The 13,147-nt window shown below is 37.5% G+C and overlaps 1 protein-coding gene across 7 annotated transcripts in view; it reads left to right on the top strand.

Moving 5' to 3' along the window:
• Pde6 (phosphodiesterase 6) overlaps nucleotides 1–13,147 on the top strand; it is an 840,004-nt gene that overhangs the window by 689,987 nt on the left and 136,870 nt on the right. For all 7 annotated transcript variants that reach the window (XM_069822899.1, XM_069822895.1, XM_069822898.1 and 4 more), the window contains 2 exons: nucleotides 5,817–5,888; nucleotides 8,953–8,991. In XM_069822899.1, coding sequence (XP_069679000.1) covers nucleotides 5,817–5,888; nucleotides 8,953–8,991 — 111 coding nt within the window. The remainder of the gene's footprint in view (nucleotides 1–5,816; nucleotides 5,889–8,952; nucleotides 8,992–13,147) is intronic.

Below are 13,147 nucleotides of genomic sequence, written 5' to 3'. Positions count from 1 at the left end.
TCATGTAGATTATTTTTGAAAAAATTAGAGATTCTAACCTTAACAAATCAATACATATACTCTATAATAAATTTCCTCTTATGTAATAAAGAAAATTTTCCAACTAACTCAGCCATACATAGTATAAACACCCGCAGAAGGAATGATTTTCATACGCCATCATCAAATTTATCATGCTTTCAAAGGGGAGTGCGTTACATGGCGATAAAAATGTTCAATAGTCTTCCTGAAGACATTAAGAATCATAGCCAAAATCCTGCATTATTTAAGGCAAAACTAAAAAATTACTTAATATCTCACACTTTCTATTCTGTAAATGAATTCTTGACATTTTACAGTACTGTGTAAATATTTTAATACTATTAAATGGTAAACATATTACATTGTATAAAATATTATTGTTATTAAGGTATTAATTCTGTACATATTTCATATTTGCATTTTATATGTATTGCATTTATATTTAAACGTAAGAATTGGACATGTTCTTTATTCTATGCTATCAAGCAAATGTAAGAATATTATGGAACGAATAAATCTATCTATCATCTGTATGATTTGAGGCTTTCTCGGCGTTGGTTCGCTAATATGTTTTCGCGGGATATCAGCCGAGTTAAGATTTTGGAATGCTCCAAGCTTTCGACTGCTATCTCTGCAGCCATCTTCAGGGAAGTGATGTCCGAACAGAAAGTCGAAAGGTTATATAGATGTTAGGCTGTCTCAGGTGAAACGGGATTGGTTGGCGGATCGGCCAATCCGGGGCCGGGAATTGTCATCGCTCGTAAGCTCCGCCCCTCCCGGGATTCCTGCGTGAAGTTTGGCGGGCGGCGAGCCCTGTTCCGCCGGTTGGAATCGGTTGCCGTCCTCGGTCCGTGATCTTCATGACCTTGATTGTAAGAGGGCCTGAGTTGGTCTAAGGCCGGTGTCCATGCCTGACTGAGCTGAAGTCCACTGTCTCTGTTAAAGTTGTTTTTCTCCAGCTTGATCTCTATGGCCTCCTTGATTGTACGATCCCAGTAGTGGCTTGAGTGGCGAGTGTGGCGAAGTATACATAGGGCAGACTGGCCGCACAATAGAAGACAGAATCAAAGAACATAAGAGGAACCTGAGGCTGTATTACCCGGAAAAAATCTGCAGTGGCGCAACACAGCATAGAAAAGGAGCATAAAATACTGTTTGACCACACCAAGGTCATTAACAAATCAAGCCACTACTGGGATCGGACATCACTTCCCTGAAGATGGCTGCAGAGATAGCAGTCGAAAGCTTGGAGCATTCCAAAATCTTAACTCGGCTGATATCCCGCGAAAACATATTAGCGTATCTATCATCTATCTTAGAACTCATAGATTCCTAATGTTACGTACTGTAAATTAGTAACGAATATGTAGTAAGAGTTCAAGGAGTATTCAAACGCGTTTTTCTGTGGTACATTAGATCACGAACTGACAGGTACGAGCGAAGCCCTCTACGTGCTCGTGTGAACGAAGCGCTATCAACGTCGTATCGAGCTCACACGAGAAATAAAACAGAGAGAAAAACAACTCTAACAAGAAGAGAGCAGAGAGTTTTATTCTGATCTTAAATCGAGAGACCTTTCACTTACGACTGCGAAAATATCTCGTGTGATGTTTTCAGAAGGAGTCGGTATGGAGATCAATCACAATTCAAAGAGGAATTTCTTTACGAGGGTAATGATTTGTGATTCTTCGCTTGCATACATTTATATCTTTTGAAGTATATCAATATGTAAATGCGGTAAAATGTACAGAAACCTGATATATAGGGCTATTCAAATAAAGTCTCTTTTGAAATCAAATGAAAGTTTATGAAAATGGGACTCAAAGCTTACATAAATACAAACCCATTTAATTTACGAAAGAATAGGATTCGTTTATGCAAAGTTGATTAATGTAAGATTAATATGTGAACGACATTTCATTTTTTGTCATTAATATTTTTCGGTTCACCGCTGCGGAGTAATGGTTAGCATGCCTGACCGTGAAACGAGCGGGTCGAGGTTCAAATCCTGGTTGGAATAATGTTACCTCGTTGATTTTTTTCCTAGGATTTTCCCTCAATCCATTAAAAGCTAATGCTGGGTAACTTTTTGCGCTAGACCCTGGACTCATTTCACTGACATTATCACCTTCATCTCACTCCGACACTAGATAAGCATAGCAGTTGATAAAGCGTCCTAAAATAACCATTTTTACCGGAAGGTCGCTTGTGTAGTCTACAGGTACGACTGAGACTCGTTCTCCGGGACTGAGTTAGAATCCCGCTTCGGATGATTATTTGGTTCAATTATTTTCCCGATATTTTTCCACAGTGTAAGACAATGTTAGGTAATATAATACGATGCGCATCCAGAAAGTAAGTTTCCCTATTAAAAAAAAAGAACACACACTTTCAGGACAACATTTATTGGCAACAGATACAGCAATGTTTCAGCTATTTTTCAACATAGTCACCATCAGAATTGAGACACTTGTCGCATCGTGGGATCAACTTTTGTATCCCTCTGTCGTAGAACTCTGCCGCCTGTGAATGAAACCAGCGTGTGACAGACGTCTTCAGCTCTTCGTCGTTGCCAAAACGCTCACCGGAGGACAGGAATTTCTTGGTGAGAGAGAGAGGGGGGAGAGGGGGAGAGGGGAGGGGAGAGAGGGAGAGGAGAGAGGTAGTGGAGAGGGAGAGTTGGAGGGGGAGGGTAAGGGGGAGGGGGAGAGAGAGAGAGAGAGAATGTTCGGCCCATAAAACTGACAGAGCTGCCGATGAATTTCAATTGGGGCAATGCTTTGTGCATTAAAGAACTTTATCACCGACCGAACCTCGCAGGAGGCGGGAGAAGGAATAAGAGCTACCATTTCGGACCACTGCTGCCACGCTACTGGCACCAGGCGGGACCTGTCCGGCTGGCATATGATTGATACGTCATAGATCTGTTACGCATGAGCAATTGACACGGCTAATTACGTTTACTTTCGAGGGGAAAAAATCGGGAAACTTACTTTCTGGATGCGCCTCGTATTATGGCGAATATTAGACACATCTGCAATATACCGGCTAATATGATACAAAATTGTTAAGCAACTGATTAAAATATATTGTCTTCCGAAATTAAGAAAGATTGTAGCCATGAAACTGTTAATTTTATATTCATTTTTCATACATAGTGTTCTGCCCAAGGCCAGATCTTTCACTCCAAACCCAGAATTCTCCAGTTTTTCCTATTTTCTGCCTTCCTCTTTGTCTCCTCATATGATCCATATATCTCAATGTCGTCTATCATCTGATGTCTTCTTCTCCCCGTAGGGTATTGCTTAACAGAAAAATACCGAAAATTCAGCATGTTCCGGGTTCATTCCCCACTGCCATCCAAATTTGGTCAAATCTTTTAGGGGTTTCCTCCATCATAAATAACTAGGAATCCATTATCTATTCAAGTCAAGAACCGTACTAGACCAAAACTATATGACGTCCCTGACTGATCTGCGATTGGTTGAAATCCAAAGCCAAGATACATTATAAAATATAATTCCGTAAATCATAACTAACGATTTTACACATAATATGTAAATTCAAATCAGTGCAATGTAATTAACTATTAAGCGGGTTTAAAATAAATCTAATATACCTACATAGGGTAAAGGTTGGTAATAGTGTGATACTAGTAATATTGTGATAGTTCTATTTGAGAATTTATTACAATTTTATTGAGCGAGAGAATGGCAGGTTTTGTGCAGAAACTTGTTCACGAATATTCACTTAATACGTTGGCTCAAAAAACGATCTTCGTATCGCTCAGTAAAATTGTAATGAATTCTCAAAAAGAATTATCACAATATTACTCATATCAAAATATTACCAAACTTTACCCTATATTTACTAGATGTGTTTTTGTTCACCACGTGAGAAGTGATACATTAGTAGATGCTTCTTGGCTTGCATAGATAACTGCTGGATTTCTTTCCACTTCCACTACATCTACATACAGAGACACTGCATAGAGACTTATTGGCAAGACACGGTGGACATATCTGCATACTACTCACATAAGACCTCTACATGGCAAAGGAATTTTCCAATGTTACGTTTATTTGGATCAAATTTCTTCCAATCATTTACCATCATGATACACTACTCTCTTAAACTGAGCATATTGGGATTTAAATCAATGGCTTTCCCAAAACACGCTATTGCACTAAATTTCTCATATAAAACAATTTTTAACTCGAAAAGGAAGCAAAAATGAGCAAAATTCTATCAAACTTTATTGTTTGAAATATCTCAAAGAATAACCCTTCAAATTGATATGACTTGTGGTAATAAATCGGTTGTTGATTGCGTCAAAATTCGTTACAAAAAATTCCAAATTATTTCTAAAGAAGAACTTGTCTTCATTTTAATTATGGTATGTTGAAAATCAGCCTTCCATATTAATCGAATGAATGTGATAGGCAATTGAGTGATTCAACGTAGTGGTTCTACAGAGAAATATTACTTGTTGTTGACCTGGTTGGCGAGTTGGTATAGCGCTGGCCTTCTATGCCCAAGGTTACGGGTTCGTTCCCGGGCCAGGTCGATGGCATTTAATTGTGCTTAAATGCGACAGGCTCATGTCAGTAGATTTACTGGCGTGTAAAAGAACTCTTGCGGGACAAAATTCCGGCACATCCGGCGACGCTGATATAACCTCTTCAGTTGCGAACGTCGTTAAATAAAACAACATTTATTACTAGTTCCTTTCTCTTCCCTATAATTAATTAGGGTTATACAGAGTGATTTATATAGAACTGACACATTTCTTTCATTAATTGTTTCAAAACGAATTGTGCTAGCGACAACTTATTATACCTAAAATGTAGAGGAATTTTGGGAGATTATTTACCTCTATAGCAAATGTTGAAAAAGTCCTCCATCCTGCATAAGGCACAACTCAACACGTCGTTCCATGTTACTGGCCAATCGTTGGAGGACTCTGTTGTCAATAGCTTGAATCTCCTGTGTGATGTTGTGCTTCAGATCGTCCAATGTCTGGGGACGTGTGGCGTAAACCCTGTCTTTTAAGTAACCCCATAGAAAGAAGTCCGGCGTTGTCAAATCCGGAGATCTCGGTGGCCACAGTTTCCTGGAAATTATTCGGTCGTCAAAGAAACTTGCTCTTACGTCAACAACAACAGTGGGAAGCCTAGATGAACGATGCTTGCCCTTTTCACTCACCAGAGATCCAGTTGTTTCCAATTTGTTTACCAGTCCCAGTATTGTGTTTCTTTTGGGAGGATTACGAACACCAAATTCTCTCTGGTATGCCCTTTGAGTAGCTGTAATTGAATTCGTAATCCAGTATTGCTTCACAAGGAAGAGTCGTTGATTTAATGTGTACTGCATTTTCACGTTGACACAAAATGTCGAAAACAATAGGAATAAAACATAAACATCTGCGCATCTAGTGACAAGGAATCGAAACTTCAGAACATTCTGCTTAATTTGGTGCTAAAATTGGGTCAGTGCTGCCAACAATAGGAATAAAACAAACATCTGCGCATCTAGTGACAAGGAATCGAAACTCCAGAACATTCTGCTTAATTTGGTGCTAAAATTGGGTCATTGAATGAATTTCCAACGGAATAATTAAAGAAAGAAATGTGTCAGTTCTATATAAATCACTCTGTATTTAAATCACCTACATTTATTATTCCTGAATTTTTCATTTATGTGAAACCTTTCATTGTTTTATTTTGTTATTGGTCTTTGTACGATGTTAAAAATGATTTAATTTATATAGATTATTTCTACGTGATGTGTTACAGAGCCATCTGGAGAAGATCTTAGAACGACCCAACCGCATGGTGCAAGAGAGGAAGCCGTTGTGTCGGAGAGAAGTAAGTTCAGAAGTTCAGTTTACTTTGTTTTAGAGCTCTTACTGCGTGTCGGAAGGCTTCAAGGCTTCTAAACTGAAAAGGAAATTATAATGGCAGAAGTACTACGTCAGAGAAAATTCATTTATGTAGTTATGAGTTTGAGAGTTTGATATTATATGGAAATTTGATTTCAGACTTTCTGAGAGAAAACTAAATGTCTTTCATAACACATTATTTTACGGAACGCAATTAATTTAGAAGGAGATTAAATTAGAATATAGCAATGTACACATATGTAACAAATACGGATTATTATTTCAACTTCCTTGTAATGTATAGTATAAAAATAAGCTTCTAAAAATAAATGTCAAGGATGAAGTCAAGTTGTTTGTGTTCGATTCGAGGAGGAAATAAAAATTAATTTCTCTCCAACTGCACAACCTTGTACAAGGTAGTGCGAATAAGTATAGCTGTGACATAGAAAAAAGTTATTTAAAAACTAATCGGTTGAATTGCTGAAATTGTACACACTGTACTACATTACATGCCCTCCTTTAGTTGAATTAACATGCTAACACGTCTGGACATAAAATCTACAAAGTTATTACCAGACTGCGGTGCAGGGTACCGAAACCCATTATCTTATGAACGCACTGACCACTGTGTTGTGTAGATCGAGGGGAATGGGAGATAGAAAGTGCAGTTACTCCTTGCCTCAACATGTAAACATTCAGTCACAGTAGGGCACAAAATAAATGTTCACGTTTACAAGTATAATATATATACAGTGCATTTCTAGTACAAAAATAATTGCTTAAAATTACATGTTTCAATTTACATTATGCTGTATAAGGTTTAACAATGTAAAATAATCATTTGTGTGTGAGAAGAAAAGAAAATATATACAGTACTTACATAAATTACATTTTATCACAATTCAATGAACCGAATTACAACGTACATTCGCAACGTATCAAAAGAAAAGTATCTCCTACTTTCACTCAAAACAACTTTTTTTCAAGAAACGCTAAAGGGATGTTGCATGTAGCAACATTATACACAAATCTCGATTAAATTCTTTATCATGTTTATGTCTGATTTTGATGTTGTGGAGTGTGGACCGGGTTCGATTCCCAGTCGGAACAAGTTATCTGATTGAGGTTTTTTCCGGGGTTTTCCCTCAACCCAATATGAGCAAATACTGGATACCTTTCGGTGCTGGACCCCAGACTCATTTCACCGGCATTATCACCTTCATCTCATTCAGATACTAAATAACCTAAAATATTGATAAAGCGTCGTAAAATAACCTACTACAATAAATAAAAAATAAATTGATGTTGAAGTCCAGATTTGACTGTATAATTAAATATTTTCCATGTACCTTTTGCTATTACGCTGCTTTTGAAAGAATCAATTTCTACCTGGCCTTATACGTTTTTAACAATTTGCAAAATTCAGTGCTTTTTTCCTTTAATAAGAAAATATTCCTTTCCGAACTTCTCTACAAGTTCGTTCTGAAAGGAACGCTTGGTGCTCTTAATTTTCGACAAGTTGCTCAGTAGTGTGAATTATAAAACAGCGAAATTAACAGTAAAATGCATGTAAAAATAATCAAATAAATAAATGAAAAGAAATGAGGTATACTTATTTACTAATAGGATCTCAAGTACGTATGGTAATTGCAAAGACCCACGCCAAGCAGAATGAGAAAGGAGGTAACATAATTTCTTACAAAACCAATTCTCCTGTCACAGTGCCATCCCACTCCATGGGTCATGACGTCATGTATACTCCGTGCGTTCCTAACTTCAGTCTCGAGAATCGGTGACCCTAGGCCTCAGTCTGGTTAATTTCATCAAGAAACAAAACTCGTATATCAGCAGGCAAGATACAAGAACTGGTACCTCTTCAGTTTAAATTTACTGTGTACTATCCGTACCCGTACGCTCCGCTGCACCTGTTAGAAATAAATATAAAGTAATTACATCATTAAAATAGGACGTTTGATCCAGGGAACAACTTTTACAACAGCTCAAGATAATCTGCTTCGCTCATTACCCAATTTTTTTTTTTTCATTGCATTTATTGCATATATATTTTATGTATTTTAACACGATTCAATTGAGGATAGTTAAAATCTGAATTATAAAATAATGGATTGCTAAGCTAACGTACTATTACTGCATATTAAATCAATACACTCCCGTTGTTCGTTAATTCTCTGAGATTAAAATGAGTGTACATAAATATTATTTTAAGAAATACAGAAAACGAATGTACAAAATAGCCTCTCAAATTTTCTGTGCATAAGAAGCTATTTTAATCTTACCTGTCCTCGATTTACTCAGACGTTACTGTAATAACATTATAGCATTATGTCCATCTAGAGAAACTACACTTTCCAATGGTGAAATAATAATTAATTTTACAAATCGGTTAATTTAGCTTCCGATATTACTTCAAACAAGCACAGAAACATTCTCTGTAGACTATGTTTAATAGCTTTCGATTGTTGATGTCCAAGGCCCCTGTTTCGATTGCACCGTCTTAGATGGCGTTATTTTAATTTTAAAACTCATTTATCTCATTAAATATCAGTCCTATCAAAATTTTGTAAAGAATAAAACGTATCGGAAATCATTTTTAAAGAAACGTTTGTTATGTAACATTTTTCATAAAAATCAACAATAAGCGAGATATTCGATTTATTTAATTCAGGCCCCCTTATAACCCCCTTTTTAAATAAAGTATTTTTAATGCCATATAGCCTACATTCTAAGTTACGCCGAACTTAATTTATATTCCAATTTTCATATAAATCGGTTCAGCCATTATCGCGTGAAAAGGTAACAAACATACAGACAGACATACAAACAAAAATTTCAAAAATGCGATTTTCGGTTTCAGGGTGGTTAATTATATATGTTAGGACCAATTATTTTTGGAAAATCGAAAATTACCAGAAAAATTTCGGCTACAGATTTATTATTAGTATAGATCTCATTTCTTCTGGTTACTTAAAAAAGAAAAAAATTCCTTGTTACATCGTTTATAATTAAATTTTTTTATTCTTTTCTTCCAGAGCAACAACGTGAACATCGAAGACATCTTTCAACCAAGGGTAAGTTTCTTATTTCTATTATCTGTGTTAAATAATTCTTGCGTTAAAATGTCTTAATTATTTTGATATTTAACTCACTGCTGGATGGTTGATTATTCGCTTCATTTTACCGGTAAGTTTTCAGTATAGAAATCCCCGAACGCCTGCTGGCGACGTACGAAGAGAGCTGGCCTAGGGATGAGAGAAGTTGCCTGCTCGAAACTTCGGTACTCAGCGAACCTTAGTGTAGTCAGCCGGTGTGGGTTTGGGAATGCTCCAAGCTTGAAGGTTAGATCAATAGGTCGCAGTTCTAGGTCAATTCAATTCAATGTGTCACACAAGATGTTCAACATTTCTAACAGCTGCTGTGAAGAGATTGAGTAAACCTAACAAATGTTAATAATATGAAATAGTTCAGAGACGAGGAAGAGCATCTCTTAGAGAGCTAAGCTTCTCCCGCTGCCTTAGTTGCTGTTGTATATAGGTACTCATTGTGAGTGCTCTGTTTACAACACGAGTTCCCCGTCCTTGAAATAGTACAAGTCTTAATCTGCGGAGCACCTTGAGTTCGCGGATGAAAACAGCGGCGATATCGGGGGGACTTGTCGCTGGTTGGCCAACAGAAACACGGGGACGTTCGCTGGGACTCTGTTAGTGGTAGTAGGCCTATTGATGGTAGTGGTCATGGCAGCACTAGCAGCAGTAATAGTAGTATGAGAAGTAGCAATAATACTAGCAGCAGTAGTAGTAGCTGTAATACTGGGTGTTCATTTCAAAGTGTGTCATGACGTCACTGTTGTGAGTCAGCGATTTGAAGCGAGTTTCAGCTTTTATGTTAGAGAAGTTGAATATTAATCAAGGCGTTCAACCTGAACTTGAGAACGTGTACAGTATAACTTGAACGTCGTAGCAACAGATGGCGGTATGTACGGTCTGTGTGCTACCATAACCTCTTTCGAACTGTGTTTTGCGCCGGCAAGTCGTACGCAGGGTATTTGTTATCATCGGTTGCGTACGGTAACATTCCACAACACAAATCAAATGCTCCGTGTCCATGTTGACCGTCGAAGTTAATGTCAACAAATACGTAAGTAATCGTCTTAACCCTCTCCCCCATATCCCGACAGTACGTATTTCCAAACAGTTCACATTCCTGCCACTACCGGCGTTACCGTATACGTATCGGTACGTACTCTTCAGAATGAACGCCGTACTTGCTAGCCAACTTCTCTGCCTCTTAGGTTATACACCTGAGCTGCGGAAATGTGGGAAGATTGAATTCTCTAGGCTCATCAGCTAGCCACATGACGGCATACAGTGAGCCAAGACACATTTTGAACTGAACACCCAGTAGTAGTATGAGAAGTAGCAATAATAGTAGCAGCAGTAGTAGTAGCAGTAGTAGTAGCTGTAGTACTGGGTGTTCATTTCAAAGTGTGTCATGACGTCACTGTTGTGAGTCAGCGATTTGAAGCGAGTTTCAGCTTTTATGTCAGAGAAGTTGAATATTAATCAAGGCGTTCAACCTGAACTTGAGAACGTGTACGGTATAACTTGAACGTCGTAGCAACAGATGGCGGTTTGTAAAGTCTGTGTGCTAGCATAACCTCTTTCGAACTGTGTTTTGCGCGGGCAAGTCGTATGCAGGGTATTTGTTATCATCGGTTGCGTACGGCAACATTCCACAACACAAATCAAATGCTACGTATCCATGTTGACCGTCGAAGTTAATGTCAACAAATACGTAAGTAATCGTTTTAACCCTCTCCCATATCCCGACAGTAAGGAAAAAACTCACCTCAGTAAGTGTTTCCAAACAGTTCACATTCCTACCGCTACAGGCGTTACCGTATGTTTCTGTAAGTACCCTTCAGAAAGAACGCCGTACTTGCTAGGCAACTTCTCTGGCACATAGGTAATACGCCTCTGCGGAAGTGTAGGAAGATTGAATTCTCTAGGCTCATCGATTAGCCACATGACGGCATACAGCGAGCCATGACACACTTTGAACTGAACACGCAGTAGTAGTAGTGCTTGTGGTGGTACTAGCAATATTTTATCCAACTACGACGTTTCAAATGCAGGAGTTTTTCAGGCATCGAAATTCAGCATAGGCGAGAAACGGCCGACAAATTTGGCCTGCAGACCTTCAACATGTTAGATTTCTTTCGCGTACCTTAAATCATCCACACCCTCTTACCTATCATCTCGTTTTGTTTACCTTCCACTACCTCAAACACGGAACACGTAAGTTCTCTCTATTCCTCCGCACAGAAGATCCTTCTACTCATCATCTTTCAACATATCGATTCCACGCCTCTGGAATTCTCTCCCTGACCATGTCAGAGACTGTCGGACAATATCGAAATTCAAATTTAAATTAAAGAATCACATTCTAGTTCATGGAATTGCTTGTTGAACACCTGTCAGGTTGCGCAACTTCGGCTTAATAAATATTGTAACTATGCTGTTGTCATTTTTTCCCTTAATATGTAATGATTTTTTTTGTTTTTATTATTATTATTATTATCATTATTATTATTATTATTATTATTATTATTATTATTATCATTATTATTATTAAAAATTGGAAATTTATCCTTTGAAGAGGTGGAAAAATTCAAATACCTTGGAGCAACAGTAACAAAAGAATAATTATACTCGGGAAGAAATTAAACACAGAATAAGTATGGGAAATGCCTGTTATTATTCGTTTGAAAAGCTGTTGTCATCCAGTATGCTCTCAAAAAACCTGAAAGTTAGAATTTATAGAACAGTTATATTACCGGTTGTTCTGTATGGTTGTGATACTTGGACTCTCACTTTGAGAGAGGAACATAGGTGAAGGGAGTTTGAGAATAAGGTGCTTAGGAAAATATTTGGGGCTAAGAGGGATGAAGTTACAGGAGAATGGAGAAAGTTACACAATGCAGAACTGCACGCATTGTATTCTTCACCTGGCATAATTAGGAACATTCAATCCTGACGTTTGAGATGGACAGGACATTTAGCACGTATGGGCGAATTCAGAAATTCATATAGAGTATTGGTTAGGAGGCCGGAGGGAAAAACATCTTTGGGGAGGCTGAGACGTAGATGGGAAGATAATATTAAAATGAATTTGAGGGAGGTGGGATATGATGATAGAAAATGGATTAATCTTGCTCAGGATAGGAACCAATGGCGGGCTTATGTGAGGCTGGCAATGAACATCCGGGTTCCTTAAAAGCCTGTAAGTATGATTATTATTATTATTATTATTATTATTATTATTATTATCACTGTTATTATTATAATTATTATCATCATTTGGCCTACTGTTATTTTAACTATCTTTTTTTCTTCTATTGGTTTAATAAGTGCTCTATAGCGTTCTTTGACTCTCTTGGCTCTCTATAGGTCTTTAATTTAATCTGTATTAATTTTGTCAGTGTTTTTTGTGGGGGGGTTTCATTGAAGTAAATTTATTTATGGCAGGCAGAGTAACTATCTCATGCCCCCATGTTATAAAGTTGCTACCAGTGCACTGCATTAGAACAAGATACCCAGATTCGAAGTTTGTATTTTTTTTTTTTTTTTGTATTTATGTGTGCTGTCTGGTACGATGGAAGAGAAGGCCTTGTGACCTTAATCCTGTGGAGAAAACAATAACTGTGGGGAAAACAAAACATACGCTTTTCCTGTTTATCTATGACAATAATAGTTTCATGGGTCATAAATACACTGGTCAAAAAAAGTTAAGCATAATTAGGCATATAACTGTTTTTATTAATTAAAATAAAATAGATAAATTATAATTGGGTTTCTTGGTTCCACAGAATAAACTTAAAAGTAGAAATACACTATTTGTTAACAATGGACTCAATATGAAATGAAAAAGTTGCATTGTTTGGAAACAACGGAAAAGATAAGGGAAGTTGAAATTCGTACATCATCAAAGAAAAGGAGATGGTGCTTTCAGTACCCTGTTTAATAACGTGTTGGTCCTCCACGAACCCTGAGGCACTCTTGTATGCGACGGGGCATACTCAGTACCAATGCATCTAAGCTCTCCTGAGGCAAATTGTCCCATTCTTCCAAGGCAGCATTCCTGAGTTCTTGAATCGTTATTGGGTGATGTGGACGATTGGAAATGGCTCTCCTGAGAAAGCTCCATGCATGTTCTATGCAGTTCATA

Source organism: Periplaneta americana, chromosome 4, assembly GCF_040183065.1.
Source record: "Periplaneta americana isolate PAMFEO1 chromosome 4, P.americana_PAMFEO1_priV1, whole genome shotgun sequence".
NCBI classification, from domain to species: Eukaryota; Metazoa; Arthropoda; class Insecta; order Blattodea; family Blattidae; genus Periplaneta; species Periplaneta americana.
The sequence above is the reverse complement of the archived record's forward strand: the minus strand, read 5'-3'. Positions and strand labels throughout refer to the sequence as shown.